General features: G+C 50.0%; 2 protein-coding genes across 2 annotated transcripts in view; both read left to right on the forward strand.

Moving 5' to 3' along the window:
* Window positions 1-463: 463 nt before the first annotated feature.
* On the forward strand, window positions 464-5,731 carry psma3 (proteasome 20S subunit alpha 3). The gene is made up of 10 exons (XM_020923768.2): window positions 464-579; window positions 1,547-1,629; window positions 1,836-1,959; window positions 2,286-2,387; window positions 2,854-2,927; window positions 3,149-3,221; window positions 3,791-3,856; window positions 4,833-4,879; window positions 5,122-5,189; window positions 5,595-5,731. Exons 1-10 carry the CDS (start codon window positions 559-561, stop codon window positions 5,663-5,665), a joined length of 729 nt encoding a protein of 242 aa, XP_020779427.2. The 5' UTR covers window positions 464-558; the 3' UTR covers window positions 5,666-5,731.
* A 4,708-nt stretch (window positions 5,732-10,439) lies between these two features.
* The window catches only part of arid4a (AT rich interactive domain 4A (RBP1-like)), a 30,191-nt gene continuing 15,031 nt past the window's right edge, over window positions 10,440-25,599 (forward strand). Inside the window, 12 exon segments of the mRNA XM_055160527.1 lie at window positions 10,440-10,528; window positions 12,400-12,452; window positions 14,415-14,525; window positions 14,880-14,945; window positions 15,602-15,692; window positions 15,978-16,057; window positions 17,320-17,414; window positions 18,234-18,351; window positions 20,663-20,742; window positions 20,837-20,921; window positions 21,856-22,002; window positions 23,591-23,663. Of these exon segments, the coding sequence (XP_055016502.1) occupies window positions 12,447-12,452; window positions 14,415-14,525; window positions 14,880-14,945; window positions 15,602-15,692; window positions 15,978-16,057; window positions 17,320-17,414; window positions 18,234-18,351; window positions 20,663-20,742; window positions 20,837-20,921; window positions 21,856-22,002; window positions 23,591-23,663 (952 nt within the window). The 5' untranslated portion in view covers window positions 10,440-10,528; window positions 12,400-12,446.

The raw sequence follows: 25,599 nt of genomic DNA on the forward strand, positions 1-25,599 counted from the left end.
ATCAATGTTTTTCAGCAACAGATTCTTTTACAAATTGAACTTAAAATGACCAAAATAATCCAAATGCTCCGCGCGGCCTCCAGGGGGCGCCACAAAACACGTGACGCGCGTGACACGTGGACGGTTCTTGTCGCGTCTAAACACGAGTCTGAACCATTTTACAAAATAAACTCCAACATTTGTCATTTTCACATCGTCACATTTTCACTTTCACAACTTTTTCTTGGTTTTTCACGCAACACGTGACAAAAGGCCGCGCACGCGCACTGCGTCATCAGCAGGTTAAGCTGCCTATATGCATACTACTTCCGGTGTCCCGTCAAAATAAACTTCCGCTTTTCAAAATAAAACGAGTTCCGTCTGAAAAGTGAAATAAAACAGTTTTTCAACATAAATGAAAAACGATTTGACCTTTAACCTTTAACCGAGAGAGTTACGAGAGACGAAAATAAAAATATAAAGTTTGTTTTGTTCAGTTTGGGAGAGAAGAAGAGTGCGCCTGCGCAGTGGCACAGTGTGTTTGAGTGCGGAGTGCGCCTGCGCAGTGGCACAGTGAGCATGAGTTCTATCGGGACCGGGGTGAGTTTTGTTTCTTCTCGGTTTGTTTCGGGTTTTTCTTCAGTATCGCGGCTCAGATGTGGCTCATACGTGGCTCCGCTCCGGCCGCGGCTCTTTCACACCGGGCCGTGTCTTTATGTGACTGAAATGAGAAGTTTGGTTCGTATTTTTGTGTCCGCCGCGGACGGAGCGCCGCTGCTGAGTCACAGCGAGCTAACAGGCTAATGCTAACAGGCTAATGCTAACGACACAAACGAAAACGAAACAAAGTTTAAACTGTTTAATGTTTAAACTATTTAATGTTTAAACTGTTTAATCTGAGGCTTTTGAAGGAGAGAACAAAGGTGAAAAATCTCCTCCAGTGTCAGGTTTAAGACTGTTTGTGTGCACTTCCGGTTCAGTTTAACATTTTTATGAATGAATGAAATCGAACTTTAAAACCCCTCTGACTCCTGACCTCTGACCCGTGACCCGTGTGGGCTGTTGGCGCTCGAGCCTCTCGTCGCTCGTCTGTCTGTGTGTGTTTATATTAAACATAAAGAAGATCATCCTTTAGTGTGTGTGTGTGTGTCTGTGTGTGTGTGTCTGTCTGTCTGTGTCTGTCTGTCTGTCTGTCTGTGTGTGTCTGTGTGTGTGTGTGTGTGTGTCTGTGTGTGTGTGTGTGTGTCTGTGTGTGTGTGTGTCTGTCTGTGTGTGTGTGTCTGTCTGTGTATGTGTGTCTGTCTGTGTATGTGTGTGTCTGTCTGTCTGTGTGTGTCTGTCTGTGTGTGTGTGTCTGTGTGTGTGTGTGTGTGTGTCTGTCTGTGTGTGTGTGTCTGTGTGTGTGTGTGTGTCTGTGTTGTCTGTGTGTGTCTGTCTGTGTGTGTCTGTCTGTGTGTGTCTGTCTGTGTGTGTGTCTGTCTGTGTGTGTGTGTGTGGGGGGGGGGGTTAAACCTGTTTTCAACTGTTTGTGTCTCTCTTTTTTGTGTGTATTTTGTGTGTTTTTCAGTATGATCTTTCAGCCTCCACCTTCTCTCCGGACGGGAGAGTTTTCCAGGTGGAATACGCCATGAAGGCCGTGGAGAACAGCAGGTACGCACCTGCCTCTGCACCTGTCTGTGTGTGTGTGCGCATATGTTGTGCGATTGTTGTTGTATGTGTGTTGTGTGTGTTGTGTGTTGTTGTGTCAGTATCGCAGTAATGTGTAGAACATGTTGCTGTGTATTTCTGAAGTATATATGAAGTATATTTTCTGAAGTATATTTTCTGAAGTACTGTGTGTGTGTACTCTGCGTCAGCACGGCGATCGGGATCCGGTGTAAGGACGGTGTGGTGTTCGGGGTGGAGAAACTCGTTCTGTCCAAACTTTACGAAGAAGGATCCAACAAACGCATCTTCAACATCGACAGACACGTCGGCATGGTAACCGCGCCCTCCGTCTCCACGGCAACACACACACAACTACCACACACTAACACCCCCACAGACCCACACGTCACGTACTGAAGGTTTTTTGTGCAAACACACGTCTTAAATCCGAGTCTGGAGCTGCAGATTCAGACTCAGGGTTGGACCTGAGCTTTGATCTGAGCAGGTTTTTCACTGGCTCCTGTTTTCTTCTGAGTTCTCCAGACGCTCACGGGTTTATTCCACATGTTCCAGGCGGTGGTCTGTTGTTCTATTGTTCTGTTGTTCTCGTTTTCTGTTGTTCTCGTGTTCTGTTATTCTGATGTTCCGTTCTGTTCCAGGCGGTTGCCGGGTTACTGGCCGACGCTCGCTCTTTGGCAGAAGTGGCTCGTGACGAAGCTTCAAACTTCAGATCAAACTACGGACACGACATTCCACTGAAGGTAACGCCTCACCTGCCCAACATCGACCAATCACGTAACACCCCACCTGTACCACCGACCAATCACGTAACACCCCACCTGTACCACCGACCAATCACGTAACACCCCACCTGTACCACCGACCAATCACGTAACACCCCACCTGTACCACCGACCAATCACGTAACACCCCACCTGTACCACCGACCAATCACGTAACACCTCACCTGTACCACCGACCAATCACGTAACACCCCACCTGTACCACCAACCAATCACGTAACGCCTCACCTGCCCGACACCGACCAATCACGTAACGCCTCACCTGCCCAACACCGACCAATCACGTAACGCCTCACCTGCCCGACACCGACCAATCACGTAACGCCTCACCTGTACCACCGACCAATCACGTAACGCCTCACCTGCCCGACACCGACCAATCACAGGAGTCCTGACAGGTGTGACAGGTGTGTTTTGTGTGCAGCACCTGTCGGAGCGTGTGGCCATGTACGTTCACGCCTACACCCTGTACAGCGCCGTCAGACCCTTCGGCTGCAGGTCAGAACCTCCACACTCCTCCTCTTCCTCCTCCTCTCAGGTTGATCATCTTCTGAAGGGACCTTTTGGACATTTCTCTATACTGACTCCAAGTCCATCCTTTGGTGTCCTCCTCAGACCTCCTCACACCTTCCTCAAACCCCCTCAGACCTTCTCAAAACCCCCCAGACTATCTCAGACCTCCTCAGACCTTCCTCAAACCTCTTTTCTTGTTGTTCTAGTTTTATTCTGGGCTCCTACGACAAAGATGACGGTCCTCAGCTCTACATGGTGGACCCCTCAGGCATCTCCTACGTGAGTCTGCTCCTCTGACCCTCCTCATGTTCTAAACTCGAGTCGGTGTAACGGCCCAGACTCCACGGCCTCTTGATTCAGACTGTACCAGTGTAAAAGTTTAAATCAGAGCTGTTCTCAGATGTTCCTCCTCAGATGTTCCTCCATGTTCTCGTCGGTTCTTCTCTCTGAGCCTCTCAAGTTTATTTGGACTGATTCATGTTTGAAGAATCTTTTCATTTATTTCAGTTTGATGTTTTTCATGGGTCACAGTCGTAGGTTTGAGCAGAACCACAGAGTTTTTTTTTACGTTTGGACTAAAATGACTCGGATCTAGTGTGAGGGACCACAGCCTGGTCTAGTCCTGGTCTAGTCCTGGTCTAGTCCTGGTCTAGTCCTGGTTTAGTCCTGGTTTAGTCCTGGTTTAATGGTCTCTCTTGCTGGTTTTAGATCAGTGTTTGGATCATTGTGACTTTAGACACAAGATCAACACATGATGGAAAACTGTACACACACAGTTTGTGTTGTTTCTGATGTTTGTGTTCTGTGTGTATGTGTGTGTGTGTGTGTGTGTGTGTTGTGTGTTTCAGGGATACTGGGGCTGTGCGATTGGAAAGGCCAAACAGGCAGCAAAGACCGAGATCGAGAAGCTCCAGGTCAGAGACATTCTTCTGTTTGTTCTGTGTGTTGTTTGTTCTGTTTGTTGTTTGTTCTGTTTGTTGTTTGTTCTGTCGGTAAAAGTGTGAGTCTCTGACTTTGCGTCCTAAGTCCTGATCCTGGATCAGTGTAAACCTTCACACAGGTCCTCAGTTTTCCCTCACGTTTGTTGAGCGTCCTCATTATTCACCGTCCTGAGTTTAGAAACACTTTTCACTACACACACTAGAGACGAGTTTCACCGTCACACTGAAGATAACAACCGGCATGCTAACGCACACCTCCTGATTTTCACCCTTGCCCGTGTGCACATACACTGACTCATCCCGCACACACACATGTTCACTCCCGGTTTTCGCGGCTGTTTGGTTCGTCTGCGCCGGTCGAGCTTTAAGGCCTCGTCCCTCGTTCGTCTCCTTCTGTCGTCAGCACAAACCTGAGCGTGGGAAAATGTCACATACTTTATTTCACACGTAGAGCTCTGACATGTTCACACACACACACGTCTCTGACACAAACTGTCGTTGAAATAAACGCCGTTGGCATCGTCCTGTTGATCACATGATGTGTGTTATGTGACAGGATTTTTACACTTTTTTTAAGCCTTTATTTTTGTCTTTTACATTTTTACAGTTTGACAGATGAAGAACAGATGATGTAGATTTATTTTTATGAAAGAGTTTATTTCTACACTGATGTTTGTGTTGCTCAGTGGGAGGAGTCAGGGGGGAAAGGGACAGTTTCTGCCTCACAGAGACGCTAACGTCTGTGTGTCTGTGTGTGTCTGTGTGTGTTTGACTGTGTGTGTGTCTGTGTGTGTTTGACTGTGTGTGTGTGTGTTGTGTGTGTTTGACTGTGTGTGTGTGTGTTGTGTGTATTTGACTGTGTGTGTGTGTGTTGTGTGTATTTGACTGTGTGTGTGTGTGTTGTGTGTATTTGACTGTGTGTATTTGACTGTGTGTGTGTGTGTTTCAGATGAAGGACATGTCGTGTCGGGAGCTGGTTAAAGAAGTGGCCAAAATGTGAGTGTTTTTTTTCTTGTGATTATTAAAGTTCCTGTGAATAAAAATGTGACGAGTGAATAAAGACGAAGACACTTTCACACACATCAGGAAAGTTGTGTGTGTGTGTGTGTTTGTGTGTGTGTGTGTGTGTGTGTGTGTGTGTGTGTGTGTGTGTGTGTGTGTGTGTGTGTGTGTTTGTGTGTTTGTGTTGTGGGAGTTGTCGTCCTGACTGTTTGTGTTTGTGTTGATGCTGTTTTCAGAATCTACATCGTTCACGACGAGGTGAAGGACAAGGCGTTTGAGCTGGAGCTGAGTTGGGTGGGAGAAGGTCAGTTCTGTTCTGTTCTGTTCGAGTTTTTCTGTTTTTAATGAATATGAGAAAACACCATGTTGGTCGGCAAAAAGCGTCTGTATCAACAAGTCAACATCAACGTCGTCAACAGTTATCGACGAGTTTGAACTTTCAGAGTAACGTTTTTGATCCTCAACATTCAGTGATTTAGAGTAAAACGATGAAGTCGTGTCAAAACTATTAAACACAAAACCTACTTCAAAATAAGACGAGTTTTCATGACAAACGCAACACGACTGTCGATGCAACGGAGCGACGCAACCGATCGACGCAACGGAGCGACGCAACCGATCGACGCAAACGAGCGCCGCCTCCACGTGTGGAAACTAAAACGACATTTACTCGTCTGAACTGAATCTAAACTCTGTGTTTCTGTCCCAGTGACAAACGGACGACACGAACTGGTCCCAAAAGACGTCAGAGAAGAGGCGGAGAAATACGCAAAGGTCTGACCCTCTGACCCTCTGCTCCTCTGACCCTCTGCTCCTCTGACCCTCTGCTCCTCTGACCCTCTGTTCCTCTGCTCCTCTGACCCTCTGCTCCTCTGACCCTCTGACCCTCTGCTCCTCTGACCCTCTGCTCCTCTGACCCTCTGCTTCCTCTGCTCTGACCTCTGCTCCTCTGACCCTCTGCTCCTCTGACCCTCTGCTCTCTGACCCTCTGCTCTGACTCCTCTGACCCTCTGCTCTCTGACCCTCTGACCCTCTGCTCCTCTGCCTGACCCTCTGCTCCTCTGACCCTCTGCTCCTCTGACCCTCTGCTCCTCTGACCCTCTGCTCTCTGACCCTCTGCTCTGACCCTCTGCTCCTGCTCTGCTCCTCTGACCCTCTGCTCCTCTGACCCTCTGCTCTCCTCTGACCCTCTCCTCTGCTCCTCTGACCCTCCTCTGACCCTCTGACTCCTCTGACCCTCTGACCCTCTGACCCTCTGCTCTCTGACCCTCTGTTCCTCTCTGACTCTGCTCTGACCCTCTGCTCTGACTCTCCTCTGACCCTCTGTTCCTCTGACTCTGCTCTCTGACCCTCTGCTCCTCTGACCCTCTGCTCCTCTGACCCTCTGACCCTCTGTCCTCTGCTCTGACCCTCTGCTCTGACTCCTCTGACCCTCTGCTCCTCTGACCCTCTGCTCCTCTGACCCTCTGCTCCTCTGCCCTCTGCTCTGCTCCTCTGACCCTCTGCTCCTCTGACCCTCTGCTCCTCTGACCCTCTGCTCCTCTGACCCTCTGCTCCTCTGACCCTCTGCTCCTCTGACTCTGCTCTGACCCTCTGCTCTGACCCTCTGCCTCTGACCCTCTGCTCCTCTCTCTGACCCTCTGACCCTCTGCTCCTCTGACCCTCTGACCCTCTGCTCCTCTGACCCTCTCCTCTGACTCCTCTGACCCTCTGCTCTCTCTCTGACCCTCTGCTCTCTGACCCTCTGCTCCTCTGACCCTCTGCCCTCTGACCCTCTGACCCTCTGCTCTGACCCTCTGCTCTCTGACCCTCTGCTCCTCTGACCCTCTGCTCCTCTGACCCTCTGACCCTCTGCCCTCTGACCCTCTGCTCTGACTCTCTGACCCTCTGCTCCTCTGACCCTCTGCCCTCTGACCTCTGCTCTGACCCTCTGCTCCTCTGACCCTCTGCTCTCTGACCCTCTGCTCCTCTGACCCTCTGCTCCTCTGACCCTCTGCCTCTGACCCTCTGACTCCTCTGCTCCTCTCTGACCCTCTCTCTGACCCTCTGCTCCTCTGACCCTTCTCTGACCCTCTGACCCTCTGACCCTCTGCTCCTCTGACCTCTGCTCCTCTGCCCTCTGCTCCTCTGACCCTCTGCTCCTCTGACCCTCTCCTCTGACCCTCTGACCCTCTGCTCCTCTCTCTGCTCCTCTGACCCTCTGCTCCTCTCTCTGCTCCTCTGACCCTCTGACCTTCTCTGCGTCCTCTGACCCTCTGCTCCTCTGACCCTCTGCCCTCTGCTCTGCTCTCTGCTCTGACCCTCTGCTCCTCTGACCTCTCTGACCCTCTGCCTCTGCTCCTCTGACCCTCTGCTCCTCTGACCCTCTGCTCCTCTGACCCTCTGCTCCTCTGACCCTCTGCTCCTCTGACCCTCTGCTCTCTGACCCTCTGCTCTGCTCTCTGACCCTCTGCTCTCTCTGACCCTCTGCTCCTCTGACCCTCTGCTCTCTGACCCTCTCTCTCTGCTCTGCTCCTCTGACCCTCTGCTCCTCTGACCCTCTGCTCCTCTGACCCTCTGCTCCTCTGACCCTCTGACTCTGCTCTGACCCTCTGCTCCTCTGACCCTCTGCTCCTCCCCTCTGACCCTCTGACCCTCTGCTCCTCTGATCTCTGACCTCTGACCCTCTGCTCCTCTGACCCTCTGCTCCTCTGTCTTTTTTCTCTTCACCCTCTGCTCCTCTGACCCTCTGCTGGACCCTCTGGAGGAGGATGATTCTGATGAGGACAACATGTAAAAACTGCTCTGTGTGTGTGTTTTTTTTTGTACTGAAATCTTTGTTCCAATATTAAAATGGGGAAAAACACAAAAGCTCCTGCGTCTTTCACTGAACAAACCACATCCAAAAACATCACCTCAAGTCGAGCTCAGAGCGAGTCCAGAAGCTCAGCAGAGTCCCACCTACAAACTCCTAACCCGCGGCTCCTCCACCCGCGGCTCCTCCACCCGCGCTCCTCCACCCGCGGCTCCTCCACCCGCGGCTCCTCCATGCTCTGGAGCTTTTACATGTGGGACATATTGTGGGAGACGTTTGGGGATGAAATGAAGAGTTTTACACGGGACATTTGTTGCTTTGTCTTGTGTCCATCACTCTGTCCTCTGTCCGCATCTACATCTACATCAGGGGTGTTCAAACTTTTTTCATCAAGGGCCACATATCTAACACAGATGAAGCAGAGGGTCGATGGAGGGACGTAGACTGGAGCTCAAAACAGTGAATAATTACAATCTGTGCAGGTTTAACACGTTACAATGAGCCATCCGACTTTATTTGTGCAAAGATCCTTAAAACCACACACTAAATGTTAAATATTAGCTCAATCAAGGTAGATTTAAAAAAAAAAACTAGCATTAAAAGGTTCTTAGGTTTTTAATTGATGTAAAGTAATTTGGGCCAATTCTCCTGAAAGACTGAGGGCCACAGTTTGGACATGCCTGGTCTACATCTTTAACCTGCAGCAGTAGAACAGAGTGTAATCCCCGTCCCCTGTCCCCCTTCCCGTGTCTCTCGGTCTGGATTCGGGTTCACGCAGAGAAAAACCCGTGAGATCGTGGATCGGAACACACTGTCCACACACCGCCTCGTCCACTGTGACATATATGGCCACGTCGGGTCTCTCTTCCTGTGACGCAAGCACGCACACCCCGCCATTCTTCCGCTGCTGTTTGTTTCGTTAAAATCAGCCGCAAAACACGCCGAAAACTTCACTTTTTCACCCGGAACCCGCTCCAAATGTCGAGTTTGAGCCTCAGCTTCGGCGTTCGTGTCGCTTTTATTCATAAATGTCACGTTTGTAACTCGTATTCAAGCGTCAGCACCGAACCCCGATCACAAACGATCCAATTATGAGGATTAAACGAGTTTATAAAATGGAGGAAACGTGGTTCAGTATAAAAAAGGAGCTTTAATAAACGTGTGACCTGTTACTCACAAATCGGCAGAAACGACAATGGAGGAAACTTTATATTTTAGACACAAAATAAACTTAGTCTTAAATATGACCCCGTTCGTCGGTGAATTCGGTTAGAAAGCGGAGATTTTGGCTTTAAAACCTGCTCAAACCTCAGTGTTTTTGGACACTGGACGCTCTTACAAAGGCGCACATTAGTTCTTTGTGGAGTTTGTAGAGTTTTATCAGAGAAATGTAGTTTTTTTAGTGTGTTTTTGGTCGGTTCGTGGCCTGATCCGGCGCAGTGTTTTGAACAGTTTTGCTTGAGCACGTACGGGGGCGGGACTTTCACGCTGACGCAGCGCACGAGGAAGCGGCCTCAGCCAATCAGCGCACAGAACAAACCGCGCGCGACCAATGGCGAGGCGCAGTGGCGGGCTTTCCTGTGCGCGCGCCGCTGATTGGGCGCGCTCTTAAAGCCCAGGCATTTCACCCGCTGCTCTCACGGCACAAAACTACAAGAAAATGACTCAAAGTCAAATTAAAACAAGTTTTTATTAAAGATCCACGATTCACAGGGTTTACTCTGAGCTCGGGGGCGATTATAAAGAGAAACATGAGGAGAAATCCCACAGAAAACAACATTAAAGTGAAGAAAACAGGCGTCACTTTGCTCATGATGAATGGAGAATGTTTGTGTTTCTGCATTTTGGACAAAACACTTTGATTTTATGATGATGATGATGATTATTATTATCATTATTATTATTATTATTGTTATTATTATTATTATTGTCATAATTATAAAGACAGGACGTCCCCGTGTCCCCGGGACAGTCCCAGTCCTGAACCTGTGTCTCTGTCCCGGCATATTTAGACAAAACAACTCATTTTTCACCGTTTGTCCCGGAATCTCTATTTTTAATCATAATAATCACACATTTTAATGATGAAGCGCCTTTCTGGACACTCGGGGTGGACAACAACAGAAACAAGTTCAGTCCTATTAAAACTTACAGTTAAAGTGCCACAAAAGTATTTTAACTGACTGATTGTATTTAATTGATCGACATTTCTGACCAATTTAATCCCTGTCAACAGTAAAGAGAAAATAAACTGTCATTTGTTTAAGTAAAATACTGAATAAATCTGATTAAAAATGAAAACACAAAGGAAATGTGACTCTACTGACTCGTGTTGTTTTTACAATTTTATTATTACCAACCACCAATAAACAACAACAACAAAAACGATTCACTTTAATAAAATAAATCAATAAATAAACTCTTCTCTTCGGACATGTCCGTTATTGTTTCAGAACAGTAGTGTAAAGTGCAGTGAGAATATTCCAGGAAGAGAAAAGTAAATGTCAGAGATGAGCAGAGGAGTTTTTAGTTTTTAGTTGGTGTTTTATTTATTTCTTTTTTTCAGTTTTAGTTTAGTTTTAGTTTTAATCCTCAACTCGAGTCCCGGAGCCACATCGCGGCTCTCGGGCCAAACGCCTGGGACCGCGGCTCCTGCGGCTCCTCCGCTCTTCGGCTCCCGCGCGCTGATTGGCTCCAGGGCCCCGGAGCCTATCGGAATGTCCGCCGCGCTCAGCCAATCAGATTGAGGCTCCGCGGCCGCAGCCAATGGGGAGGCGGGAAACAGAGCTCCGGGCTCAGACGCCTGTTGTTCGCTTCGAGGCTCAGAGGAAGCTGCTCCGTCGATGAATGTGAGTAAAATGTCAATATTTGTGTCCCGAACCCGGCTCAAACTTTCCCCGGCCGCGGGCTCGGCTCGTCGGGCTGGTGTGGCCGGCTCCGGGGGCTCGGGGGGCGGGTGAACGGGCGGTTACGGGGCGCTGTTACACCGCGGTGAACGGCAGTTGTTTTTGAGAAAATGTGAAGCCGCCGCGTCTTTGTGAATCCGCCGCCAAATAAATAAATAAATGCGTGTGGATCCGGGCCGGACGCTCCGGACCGGACTCAGGGCACCGGGGGCCGCTTCTGGAGCAGTTTAACCCGCGGGAGGAGCGTCCGTGTCGGCGTCAGGTCCGTTTAAATCGCCGTATGACACAAACTGGAGCTGGAGCTACGCTAAAACCGAAGCTAAATTTAGCTCCGGAGTGAACCGCTGCTTCTGACGAGGCTTTTTCACCCAATTCACACAACTCCGGACGGCTGGAGTTTGAGGCGCTGTCGGAGCCGGTTCGGGGCCGGTTCGGGGCCGGTTCGGGGCTGTTGTGAGCGGGCAGGAGGCTCGGGGCTTGGAACATAAAGTTGGCCCGAGAGGAGCCGTGATGGCGACAAAGCAGCGGGAAGGAAAGCTCCTCTCCCCGGACCTCCGCGCTCCTCCGCCCGCCCGAGCCTCCTCTCCGCCCGGACACACGAACCCGCCGAACCCTCGAGGCTGTAGCGGGATCGGGACCGGAGCCGGAGAGGCCCGTGTGGACGGTGACCGCGGGAGAGGGGGGGTCACGGCCCCGCGTCACGTTTCCTCGCGGATTTCACCGCAGCGGCCGCGAAGTCCATTTAAAAGTCCCGTTAAAACCCGCCCTGGGTTCTGGTCACGGATCCACACGAACCACCCACACGGAACCGACACCGGGTTATTTCTAACCGCGAAAAACACGACCCACTCCGCGTTTCACACGTTTCAATCCACCGAAACCGAGTCCAACTGGACCCACACAGCTCCCCGTCCTCCACAGAACCGAACCCCTCCATAGAACCTCTCTACAGAACCGAACCCCTCTACAGAACCCCTCCACAGAACCCCTCCACAGAACCTCTCTACAGAACCTCTCTACAGAACCGAACCCCTCTACAGAACCTCTCTACAGAACAGAACCTTCACGTGTTCTGTCCTGTTCGTCTCGTCAGTGTCGTATCGATGTATTGATGTATAAATCTGTCGGTTCGATATTGATATTTCTCTCGATATTTTGCAGAGGTCGATTTATTCGTTGATGTGAAACTGTTTTAAAACTCTGACTAGATTTTGTTGTAAATTATTTCCGTCATAATCCTAAAAATTCAAGTAAAAACATGTTTCTTTGTGTTTTTGGCGCTGAAATGAATCATGGGAAATGTAGTTCTGATGTTTTTAAACTTTTACTTCTGTAAAACTAAAGTTCAATTTGTGTTTTAAATATTGTGACGCTCGTCGACGTCGTTGTGACACGTTTGACCACACCACCACCACCACCATGACTTCACCACTTTTGGGTTTTTGTCACGTCCCGTCAGTCGAGTCGTCAGTCGGGTCGTCAGTCCAGTCGTGTGATTAAATGACCTGAGTGTGAAATGTTAGAACGTTCTCGGATCCACATGTCCACCACAATTTAAAAGCCTCAGTGAATCACTGGACTCTTCCTCTGCCTCTTCTGTCGGTTCTGATCGTGTTTGTCGGTTCTGTTGGTTCTGATCGTGTTTGTTGGTTCTGTTGGTTCTGATCGTGTTTGTCGGTTCTGATCGTGTTTGTCGGTTCTGTTGGTTCTGATCGTGTTTGTTGGTTCTGTTGGTTCTGATCGTGTTTGTTGGTTCTGATCGTGTTTGTCGGTTCTGTCGGTTCTGACCGTGTTTGTTGGTTCTGTGTTTTCAGTGAGTTCTGCTGCGATTTGGAGCTGGACTCCCTCAAATAACAACAACATGAAGGTGAGTCACACAACGACGCACAACAACACGACAACAACACGACAACAACACACAACAGCAACAACACACAACACACACAACAGCAACAACAACGATAACAACACACGACAACAACACACGACAACAACACACGACAACAACACACGACAGCAACAACACGACGACAGCAACAACACGACAACAACACGAGAGCGACAACAACACGACAACAACACGACAACAACACGACAACAACACGACAACAGCAACACACAACAGCAACAACACGATAACAACACGACAACAACACACGACAACAACACGACAACAACACACGACAACACACGACAACAACACACGACAACACGCAACACACACACAGACAACAACACGACAACAGCAACACACAACAGCAAAACACGACAACAACACGACAACAACACGACAACAACACGACAACACGACAAATACACGACAGCAACAACACGACGACAACAACACGACAACAACACACGACAACAGCAACAACACGACAGCAACAACACGAGAGCAACAACACACGACAGTAACAACACGACAGCAACAACAACACGACAGCAACAACACGACAACAACACGACAACAGACAACAGCAACAACACGACAACAGCAACACGACAGTAACAACACGACAACAACACAACAAAAACACAACAACAACACAAAACCACGAAAAGAGCAAGAGGAGGGAACGATCACACCACGTTTGTTCTGGAAGACGAGTCTCTGTTCCTCTGCGTCACACACCGGCGAACCTGTGCACACACTGGCGTGCCTGCGTCACACACCGGCGTGCCTGCGTCACACACCGGCGTGCCTGCGTCACACACCGGCGTGCCTGCGTCACACACCGGCGTGCCTGCGTCACACACTGGTGTATCAGTCACGAATCAGAACCAGGACTCGAGTCTCTGGGACAAAGACCTGAGTGTCGTCTGTTCACACTGTCACTCATGTCGTCGTTTTAATATTTAAATGTTTTTATTAGAGCCCGACCGATATGGATTTTGTTGTGGCCGATATGAAACCGATATAACGGGAGTTGGAGCTGCCGATATAATCGCCGATATATTTAGTGATGTAAAAATTCACTGTAAATGTTGAATTATTAAAACTGAACACACACACACACTGAACATACACACACTGAACACACACACACACTGAACACACACTGAACATACACACACCTCAACACACACTTGAACATGCACCTGAACACACACACACTGAACATACACACACACACCTGACACACCTACACACACACACGCCTACACACACACACGCCTACACACACACACGCCTCAACACACACACACGCCTCAACACACACATACATACACCTGAACACACACATACATACACCTGAACACACACATACATACACCTGAGCACACACACACACCTGAACATACACCTGAACACACACACACACACACACACCTGAACACACACCTCAACACACACACATACACACCTGAACACACACACACAACATGAGATCAGGTGTGTGTGTTTTTGTGCGTTTCAGGCAGTGGAGGAGCCTGCCTACCTGAGCGTGTGTGTTTGTGTGTGTTTGTGTGTGTAACAGTGTGTGTTTTTGTGCGTTTCAGGCAGTGGAGGAGCCTGCCTACCTGAGCGTGTGTGTTTGTGTGTGTTTGTGTGTGTAACAGTGTGTGTTTTTGTGCGTTTCAGGCAGTGGAGGAGCCTGCCTACCAGAGCGTGTGTGTTTGTGTGTGTTTGTGTGTGTAACAGTGTGTGTTTTTGTGCGTTTCAGGCAGTGGAGGAGCCTGCCTACCTGAGCGTGTGTGTTTGTGTGTGTTTGTGTGTGTAACAGTGTGTGTTTTTGTGCGTTTCAGGCAGTGGAGGAGCCTGCCTACCTGAGCGTGTGTGTTTGTGTGTGTTTGTGTGTGTAACAGTGTGTGTTTTTGTGCGTTTCAGGCAGTGGAGGAGCCTGCCTACCTGAGCGTGGGGACAGATGTGAGTGCGAAGTACAGAGGAGCGTTCTGTGAGGCCAAAATCAAAACGGTCAAACGCCTCGTCAAAGTCAAGGTCAGTGTCTCTGTGAGCCAGAGTCTGGACTGGTCCTGGTGCTGGTCCTGGTTCTGGTGCTGGTTCTGGTGCTGGTTCTGGTGCTGGTCCTGGTGCTGGTCCTGGTGCTGGTGCTGGTCCTGGTCCTGGTGCTGGTCCTGGTGCTGTTGCTGGTTCTGGTGCTGGTGTCTGTATGTGTTTGTTGTAAATGTGTTGTTTTGTTGTTTTGTTGTGTGTCACTTGTGTTGTGTGTTCTGTGTGGTTCTGGGTGGATCTGTGTGGTTCTGGGTGGATCTGTGTGGTCCTGGGTGGTTCTGTGTGGTTCTGGTCCATGTTCTCAGAGTTCTGGTGTGGTTCTGTGTGGTTCTGTTGCAGGTGACTCTGAAGGGGGAGGGGACGTCTCAGGTGGTGCATGACGACCAGGTCAAAGGTCAGCTCAGGGTAAGTGTCTCTCCTCTTTTTTGGTTCTCATCTCTTTCTTCTCTTTCGTTTGTCGTTGTCGTTGTTGTGGATAAACTCTGCTCACAGTGCACCTGTCGGGCCTTAAAAGTCTTAAAAACGTCTTAAATTCTGTTGTCCAAGTTTTATTTTTTTCACAAAGGTCTTAAATTTCATTAGTTTTTTTGTTCACTCACTCGGGCTGTAGAGCAACGTTAAACAAAGGAGAAAACAACATGAAATGACAAAACGAGTGAAGGTTTAGAACCTGCACAAAAACTTTGGTTTGTGTCGCTGGTTTTAATGAATAAACTTCAGTGGATCAGGAGGAAGACTCCGGGTCAGTGGATCGGGAGGAAGACTCCGGGTCAGTGGATCGGGAGGAAGACTCCGGGTCAGTGGATCGGGAGGAAGACTCCGGGTCAGTGGATCGGGAGGAAGACTCCGGGTCAGTCGATCGGGAGGAAGACTCCGGGTCGAGAGGAAGAGCAGCTTTAGTCCACACTGACTCTGACATTTGAGGAAGTCAAACCTGGGGATAAACTTTTTGAAGTGTTAAATCTTGACCTGGTCTGAGTGTTGATCCTGTACATTCTGACTCACCCTGTCAAACTGACATGTGTCTGCTCCTGTCTGCTCCTGTCTGCTCCTGTCTGTAGGTGGGGTCTGTGGTGGAGGTGAAGACCAATGAAGGGTTGAACTCTGAGGCCGTCATCAGCAAACTCACCGACGCCTCCCTGTACACCGTGGGTACGTACGGCCCATAACACTCACACCACGCCTGCTCCCGGGTCACGCTCCCGGGGCTCTGGGGGGGCTCCGGGGCTGTGGGGCTCTGGGGGGGGCTCTGGGGGGGGCTCTGGGGGGCTCTGGGGTCGGCGGTCCGGGGCTCCGGGGGGGCTCCGGGGCTCTGGGGCTCTGGGGGGGCTCCGGGGCTCTGGGGCTCTGGGGGGGCTCCGGGGCTCTGGGGGGGCTCTGGGGGTCCCGGGTGGTGTCTGTGGTTCTTTGGTGCTCAGATGTTGTTTTGTGTTTCAGTTTTTGACGACGGAGACGAGAAAACTCTGAGGAGGACGTCTCTGTGTCTCAAAGGAGAGAGACACTTCGCCGAGAGCGAGGTCAGAACCTTTAACCCTTTAACTCTTTAACCCTTTAACCCTTTAACCCAACACCTGACCCTTTAACCTGTTTCCCTTGAGCTGTATCTGGGCCCAAATGGGTCTGGACCTCATGTTCACGGCTCTTTTCTTCAAACTTCTAATGATTCATCATAAGTTTAACTCACATGAATCGATGTTGGTGTCCTCCTCTTCTGTCCCTGTGTCCCTCTGTCCCTGTGTCCCTCTGTCCCTGTGTCCCTCTGTCTGTCCCTGTGTCCCTCTGTCCCTGTCTGTCCCTGTCCCTGTCCTGTCTGTCTCTGTCCTCTGTCCCTGTCCCTGTCTGTCTGTCCCTCTGTCCCTCTGTCTGTCCCTGTGTCCCTCTGTCTGTCCCTCTGTGTCCCTGTGTCCCTCTCTGTCTGTCCCTGTGTCCCTCTGTCCCTCTGTCCTGTCCCTGTGTCTCTGTCTGTCCTGTGTCCCCTGTCCCTCTGTCCCTGTCCCCTGTGTCCCTGTCTGTCCCTGTGTCCCTGTCTGTCCTGTGTCCCTGTGTCCCTCTGTCTGTCCCTGTCTGTTCTGTCCTCTGTCTGTGTCCCTCTGTCTGTCCCTGTGTCTGTCCTCTGTCTGTCCCTGTGTCCCTCTGTCCCTCTGTCTGTCCCTCTGTCCCTCTGTCTGTCCCTGTGTCTGTCCCTGTGTCCCTCTGTCCCTCTGTCTGTCCCTGTGTCCTCTGTCTCCTGTGTCCCTCTGTCCCTCTGTCTGTCCCTGTGTCCCTGTGTCCCTCTGTCTGTCCCTCTGTCTGTCCCTGTGTCTGTCCCTGTGTCCCTCTGTCTGTCCCTCTGTCTGTCCCTCTGTCTGTCCCTGTGTCCCTCTGTCCCTCTGTCTGTCCCTCTGTCCCTCTGTCTGTCCCTGTGTCTGTCTGTCCCTCTGTCCCTCTGTCTGTCCCTCTGTCCCTCTGTCTGTCCCTGTGTCCCTCTGTCTGTCCCTGTGTCCCTCTGTCCCTCTGTCTGTCCCTGTGTCCCTCTGTCTGTCCCTGTGTCCCTCTGTCCCTCTGTCTGTCCCTGTGTCCCTGTGTCCCTCTGTCTGTCCCTCTGTGTCTGTCCCTGTGTCCCTCTCTGTCCCTCTGTCTGTCCCTGTGTCCCTCTGTCCCTCTGTCTGTCCCTCTGTCCCTCTGTCTGTCCCTCTGTCCCTCTGTCTGTCCCTCTGTCTGTCCCTCTGTCCCTGTGTGTCCCTCTGTCTGTCCCTGTGTCCCTGTGTCTTCTGTCTTCTTCACTCTGGTTTTGTTGCAGACCCTGGACCAGCTCCCGCTCACAAACCCAGAGCATTTTGGGACGCCTGTGATCGGCAAGAAATCCAACAGGGGGCGCCGCTCCTCACAGGCCGTGTGAGTCTCTGCTCAACTGCTCCAGCCTAGACCTGCTTTAGTCCTGCTTTAGTCCTGCTTTAGACCTGCTTTAGTCCTGCTTTAGTCCTGCTTTAGACCTGCTTTAGTCCTGCTTTAGTCCTGCTTTAGACCTGCTTTAGTCCTGCTTTAGTCCTGCTTTAGTCCTGCTTTAGTCCTGCTTTAGTCCTGCTTTAGACCTGCTTTAGACCTGCTTTAGTCCTGCTTTAGTCCTGCTTTAGACCTGCTTTAGTCCTGCTTTAGACCTGCTTTAGTCCTGCTTTAGTCCTGCTTTAGTCCTGCTTTAGTCCTGGTCCTGGTCCTGCTTTAGCCCTGGTTTAGTCCTGGTCCTGGTCCCTGGTTTAGTCCTGGTCCTGGTCCTGGTCCTGGTCCCCGGTCCCGGTCTGGGTCTGGGTCCCGGTCTAGGTCGAGGTCTGGGTCTGGGTCTCGGTCTGTTTCCTGGTCTCGGTCTGGGTCTGGGTCTGACCTCGGTCCTGGTCTAGGTCTGGGTCTAGGTCTGGGTCTCGGTCTGGGTCTTGGTCTGTTTCCTGGTCTCGGTCTGGGTCTGAGTCTGGATCTGGGTCTGACCTCGGTCCTGGTCTAGGTCTGGGTCTGGGTCTGGGTCTCGGTCCCGGTCCCGGTCTGGGTTTGACCTGGGTCTGACCTGGGTCTCGGTCTGGGTCTCGGTCTCGGTCTCGGTCCTGGTCCTGGTCTGGGTCTCGGTCCTGGTCCTGGTCTGGGTCTCGGTCCTGGTCCTGGTCCTGGTCTAGGTCTCGGTCCTGGTCTGGGTCTGGGTCTGACCTGGGTCCGTGTGTGTTCCAGCGCTGGTGAGGAGCAGGAGTGTTCTTCGTCTTCGTCGGAGGAGGAGGAGAGCAGAGTGTGTGACGAGCTCCTGGGCTCCGTCTGCTCTTTGGACGGAGCAGAACCGGGTCTGGTCCTGGTGAGTCCGTCTGGTTTTATTCACAGGGACCTGCTCGTGTGACGGGACTGATGCTCCTGCTAAAGCCACACTCTGGAACTTTCTGCAGGAACATCTGGTTAAAACCACAGTGTCCACGTTTATAAGAGGTTTTTAAAAAGCTTGTCCTTGTAGTTTAGATGTTAATAATAATAATAATAATAATAATAATAATAATGATAATAATGATAATAATGATAATGATAATGATAATAATAATAATAATGATGATGTTTCTTGTTGTTTGGTGTTAAACTGGTGAGATGTTTTTGATTTCCTGTGTGTGAGCGTCTGGGGGAGGTTCTGATTGGACAGAAACACCAACAGATTTAAACACAAACACTTGAACTGCTCGTGTCTTTTCTGTCGTCTGGTTTGTGGTTCCTCCACCGACACAAACACCGTCCAGAACATTTGGACCCGACGTGGTTCTGATGAGAACTGGAGAATCGTCTCATCACACTTTCCGTCTGTGAGTCGAGGAGGAGAAGGAGGAAGAAGAAGACAAAAGCTCAGCCCACTCCCACATCCCACTCACAAATCCAAAGAGACATGGATCAAAGTCCCGAGACAGACCAGGACCAGGACCAGGACCAGGACCAAGACCAGGACCAGGAGGACGACACGAGGAGCCTGAAGCACCAGCAGCATTTGAACAACAACAAACCACAAACAGGATCCAGGAAACGAACTCACTCACATTTAACATCACAACAAAACAAACTCTTACTTCACTGTTGAGATTTAGTCTCCGTTCAGTCTGCAGGTTTAACGCTCAATTCAGATTTTTTTGTGAAATACGATGTTTTTTCGAGGTGGTTCACATTTCCAGTTAAATGTGACTCCAGTGTGAACATTAAACGGTCCAAAAGTGTCCCACATGTGACACTGGAGACACGACGACGTCAACCGCAGCGAGCGTCTCTGTGTTTACACAAGTTGAACAAACATGGACGCAGCATCGAGCACCTGGAGCTTTTAAAGTTCCTCTCGTACCGGAGCCACAACATGAACAACTGACTTGTTTTAAGGAGGAGATTGAGAAGGAGAAGGACGAGGTTTTTGGTGGTGGTGTTTTGTGGTGAGTGGAGATGTGCTTCACTTCAGTCACACTGAGTTCATGAACAGTTTTCTCTACTTCAGTGCAGAATAGTGACATTTGTGTCTTGTTGATGACGTGTAGGTGGATGAATGTGACCTGACCGTTCACACTCAAGTCACATGTTAAAGATCAGATATGGATCAGTTTCAGGAGCACAGATCCAAGTGTCCTGGTCACATGTGAAAACATCACATCTGTGTGGTTCAGACGTCATTAAAAGATCAGATACAGGAACATAAAGACAAAAAATCTGATCTGAGTCACTTCAGGTGCAGTGTGAACACAGACTAAATCACAATCAACATTTATTTACATGGACGTTTTAAAACGGAACACACTTTTATTTACAATGAAATGATTTAGATTCAGGATTAAAGTTCTCCTGTGAACGTGGACACTGTGGAACCTTCTAGACAAGACAACAGCGTTTCCATAGAAACAAATGAGTCGGGTTTGTGGAGTCAAAACAAATATGGACAAAAATGTGACGGGACTGAAAACGGCAGAGTCTCACCTGTCTCACCTGTCTGTGTCTCACCTGTCTGTGTCTCACCTGTCTGTGTCTCACCTGTCTGTGTCTCACCTGTCTGTGTCTCACCTGTCTCTGTCTCACCTGTCTGTCTCACCTGCCTGTGTCTCACCTGCCTGTGTCTCACCTGTCTGTGTCTCACCTGTCTGCGTCTCACCTGTCTGTCTCACCTGCCTGTGTCTCACCTGCCTGTGTCTCACCTGTCTGTGTCTCACCTGTCTGTGTCTCACCTGCCTGTGTCTCACCTGCCTGTGTCTCACCTGTCTGTGTCACCTGTCTGTCTCACCTGTTTGTGTCTCACCTGCCTGTGTCTCACCTGTCTGTGTCTCACCTGTCTGCGTCTCACCTGTCTGTCTCACCTGCCTGTGTCTCACCTGCCTGTGTCTCACCTGTCTGTGTCTCACCTGCCTGTGTCTCACCTGTCTGTGTCTCACCTGCCTGTGTCTCACCTGCCTGTGTCTCACCTGCCTGTGTCTCACCTGTCTGTGTCACCTGTCTGTCTCACCTGCCTGTGTCTCACCTGCCTGTGTCTCACCTGTCTGTGTCTCACCTGTCTGTGTCTCACCTGTCTGTCTCACCTGCCTGTGTCTCACCTGCCTGTGTCTCACCTGCCTGTGTCTCACCTGCCTGTGTCTCACCTGTCTGTGTCACCTGTCTGTCAGGTGCTGTCTCCGGTGTGTAACGAGGAGCTGGTGGTGAAGAAGGATCACTGTCTGGTTCGTTCTTTTGGAGACGGGAAGTTGTGAGTTTTATTTTCTCTCCTGATGTTTAGAGTGTAACCTCACTACAGTCTGACCCCTGCCCTCTGCCCTCTGACCCCTGCCCTCTGCCCTCAGCTCCACCGTGCTCCGCCGACACCTGCACACGCTAAACTCCGCCTCCATCTGCAAACCCGAGCTCGCCAACAGGAAAGGTACGGACGCCATTTTCTCTCCACGCTCACACGACACAAGATTTACTCTGAAAGACCAGGACCAGGACCAGGACCAGGACCAGACTGAAACCAGGACCGGGACTAGATCCTCACTGACAGAACCCAGCAGAACGTTTCCTGAATGTGTTTAGAACTGTGTGTGTGTGACCTGTGTGTGTGAACTGTGCAGGTGTGTGTGTTACCTGTGTGTGTTACCTGTGCAGGTGTGTGTGTGTGTGTGTTACCTGTGCACCTGTGCAGGTGTGTGTGTGACCTGTGTGTGTGTTACCTGTGCAGGTGTGTGTGTGTGTGTACCTGTGCAGGTGTGTGTGTGTACCTGTGCAGGTGTGTGTGTGTGACCTGTGTGTGTGTGTGTGTGCCTGTGCAGGTGTGTGTGTGTGTGTGTGTGTCACCTGTGCAGGTGTGTGTGTGTTATTACCTGTGCAGGTGTGTGTGTGTGTGTTACCTGTGCAGGTGTGTGTGTGTGTTACCTGTGCAGGTGTGTGTGTGTTATTACCTGTGCAGGTGTGTGTGTGTATTACCTGTGCAGGTGTGTGTATTACCTGTGTGTGTTACCTGTGCAGGTGTGTGTGTGTATTACCTGTGTGTTATTACTTGTGCAGGTGTGTGTGTGACCTGTGTGTGTGACCTGTGCAGGTGTGTGTGTATTACCTGTGTGTGTGTGTGTGTGTGTGACCTGTGTGTTATTACCTGTGCAGGTGTGTGTGTGTATTACCTGTGTGTGTATTGTGTGTACCTGTGTGTTATTACCTGTGCAGGTGTGTGTGTATTACCTGTGTGTTATCACCTGTGTGTGTGTGTATTACCTGTGTGTTATTACCTGTGCAGGTGTGTGTGTATTACCTGTGTGTTATTACCTGTGCAAGTGTGTGTGTATTACCTGTGTGTTATTACCTGTGCAGGTGTGTGTGTATTACCCAGGCGTTCCTCAGGACCCGGGCGGTTCCGGACGTGTGGAAAATGGACCTGAGTCAGATCCTGGAGTCGTCGTCCGACAGTGACGAAAAACACAGCGACGAAGAACGAGAAGAAAACGAAGAGAGACGCAAGAAACGACTTCAGGAGGAGGTCAGGACGCACAACATACACACGACACACATGACACACACACACACACAAAACACACACACACATGACACACACACACACGACACACACACGACCGACAGACACACACAACACACACGACACACACACAGAACACACACACAGAACACACACACGACACACACACGACACACTACACAAGCACAAGAAACGACTTCAGGAGGAGGTCAGGACGCACAACGCACACACAACACACACACACAACACACACACACAACACACTACACAAGCACAAGAAACGACTTCAGGAGGAGGTCAGGACGCACAACGCACGCACAACACACACACACAAACACACACACACACAAACACACAAGAAACAACTTCAGGAGGAGGTCAGGATGCACAACACACACAACATCACACATACACACTGTGTGTTGTTGTGTGGTGTTGTGTGTTGTGTGCATCAGCATACGATATCGATACTGTATCAGCACATTAAATCTTCCAATATATCGATATATATTTGATAGATTTTCACAGTTTAGTGTAAATATAAAAGTATAAAAGTGACTCAGAGAAACGACTCTGAACGTCCTAGAGTCAGAGTCAGAGTGAGGGTCAGAGTCAGAGTGAGGGTCAGAGTCAGAGTGAGGGTCAGAGTCAGAGTGAGGGTCAGAGTCAGAGTGAGGGTCAGAGTCAGAGTGAGGGTCAGAGTCAGAGTGAGGGTCAGAGTCAGAGTGAGGGTCAGAGTCAGAGTCAGAGTCAGGGTGAGGGTCAGAGTCAGAGTCAGAGGTCAGAGTCAGGGTCAGGGTCAGAGTCAGTCAGGGTCAGAGAGTCGCTCTGTAAACAGAATCTGAGCCTCTGGTATCAGTATCGGTATCGACAGATTCTCAGAATGAAGTTCTGTCTTGGAACAGTGTTCTGTTCACTGGTTCCGGTCGTGTCTGTGGTTCTGGTTGTGTTTGTGGTTCTGGTTGTGTCTGTGGTTCTGGTTGTGTCTGTGGTTCTGGTTGTGTTTGTGGTTCTGGTTGTGTCTGTGGTTGTGTCTGTGGTTGTGTCTGTGGTTCTGGTTGTGTCTGTGGTTCGTGTCTGTGGTTGTGTCTGTGGTTCTGGTTGTGTCTGTGGTTCTGGTTGTGTCTGTGGTTCTGGTTGTGTCTGTGGTTGTGTCTGTGGTTCTGGTTGTGTCTGTGGTTCTGTGTCTGTGGTTGTGTCTGTGGTTCCGGTCGTGTCTGTGGTTCTGGTTGTGTCTGTGGTTCGTGTCTGTGGTTGTGTCTGTGGTTCTGGTTGTGTCTGTGGTTCTGTTGGTCTGTGTCTGTGTTCTGGTTGTGTCTGTGGTTCTGGTGTGTCTGTGGTTCTGTGGTTGTGTCTGTGGTTCGTGTCTGTGGTTGTGTCTGTGGTTCTGGTTGTGTCTGTGGTTCTGGTTGTGTCTGTGGTTCTGGTTGTGTCTGTGGTTGTGTCTGTGGTTCTGTGTGTTGTGGTTGTGTCTGTGGTTCTGGTTGTGTCTGTGGTTCTGGTTGTGTCTGTGGTTCGTGTCTGTGGTTGTGTCTGTGGTTCCGGTCGTGTCTGTGCTTTAAACTAAACTTTAGATGTGACGTGTCCACAGCCCGAGGAGGAGCCCGACCCCGACGAGAGAGACAACTTCCTCCAACAACTCTACAAGTTCATGGAGGACAGAGGTAACACACATACACACACACACTACACACATACACACACACACACACACACACACTATACACACACACACACACACACACACACTATACACACACACTATACACACACACACACACAGACACACACACACACACACACACACACACACTATACACACACACACACACACACACACACTATACACACACACACACACACACACTATACACACACACACACACACACACAGACACACAGACACACACACACACACACATATACACACACACACAGACACACACACACACTATACACACACACACACACACACACACTATACACACATACACACAGACACACACAGACACACACACACACACACACACACACACACACACACTACACACACACACAGACAACACACCACACTATACACACACACACAGACACACACACACACACATACAACACACACATACACACACACACACACAACACACACACACACTATACACACACACACACATACACACACACACACACACACACACTATACACACACACACAGACACACAGACACACACACACACACACACACATACACACACACACAGACACACACACACTATACACACACACACAGACACACACACACTATATACACACACACTATACACACACACACACTACACACATACACACACACACACACACACACAATATACACAGACACTATATACATACACATACACACTATATACACACACACACTATATACACACACACACTATACACACACACACTATACACAGACACACACACACAGACACACACACACACAGACACACACACACTATACACACACACATACACACACACACACTATACACATGTACACACAGACACACAGACACACGTGTACACACAGACACATGTACACACACACGCAGACACACGTATACACACAGACCCAAACAAGAACACACAGGTACAACTCCCCCTGCCCCTGGCACACACACAAGAACACACACACAGACGCACACACACCACCCCTGTGTGTGTGTGTGTGTGTGAGTTAGAGGTTGTGTTCTGATGTGTGCGTTCTCTCGTGTGTGTGTGTTCTGATGTGTGCGTTCTCGTGTGTGTGTGTGTGTTCTGATGTGTGCGTTCTCTCGTGATGTGTGTGTGTTCTGATGTGTGCGTTCTCTCGTGTGTGTGTTCTGATGTGTGCGTTCTCTCGTGTGTGTGTGTTCTGATGTGTGCGTGTGTGCTCTCGTGTGTGTGTGTGTGTTCTGATGTGTGCGTTCTCCTCGTGTGTGTGTGTGTTCTGATGTGTGCGTTCTCTCGATGTGTGTGTGTGTGTGTGTGTGTTCTGATGTGTGCGTTCTCTCGTGTGTGTGTGTGTTCTGATGTGTGCGTTCTCTCGTGATGTGTGTGTGTTCTGATGTGTGCGTTCTCTCGTGTGTGTTCTGATGTGTGCGTTCTCTCGTGTGTGTGTGTGTTCTGATGTGTGCGTTCTCTCGTGTGTGTGTGTTCTGATGTGTGCGTTCTCTCGTGTGTGTGTGTGTGTTCTGATGTGTGCGTTCTCTCTCGTGTGTGTTCTGATGTGTGCGTTCTCTCGTGTGTGTGTGTTCTGATGTGTGCGTTCTCTCGTGTGTGTGTGTGTTCTGATGTGTGCGTTCTCTCGTCGTGTGTGTGTGTGTGTTCTGATGTGTGCGTTCTCTCGTGTGTGTGTGTGTTCTGATGTGTGCGTTCTCTCGTGTGTGTGTGTGTGTGTGTTCTGATGTGTGCGTTCTCTCGTGTGTGTGTGTTCTGATGTGTGCGTTCTCTCGTGTGTGGTGTGTGTGTGTGTTCTGATGTGTGCGTTCTCTCGTGTGTGTGTGTGTTCTGATGTGTGCGTTCTCTCGTGTGTGTGTGTGTTCTGATGTGTGCGTTCTCTCGTGTGTGTGTGTTTGT

Source organism: Boleophthalmus pectinirostris, unplaced genomic scaffold (assembly GCF_026225935.1).
Source record: "Boleophthalmus pectinirostris isolate CB_2022bp ecotype Guang Dong unplaced genomic scaffold, ASM2622593v1 HiC_scaffold_10, whole genome shotgun sequence".
In the NCBI taxonomy this organism is placed as follows: Eukaryota; Metazoa; Chordata; class Actinopteri; order Gobiiformes; family Gobiidae; genus Boleophthalmus; species Boleophthalmus pectinirostris.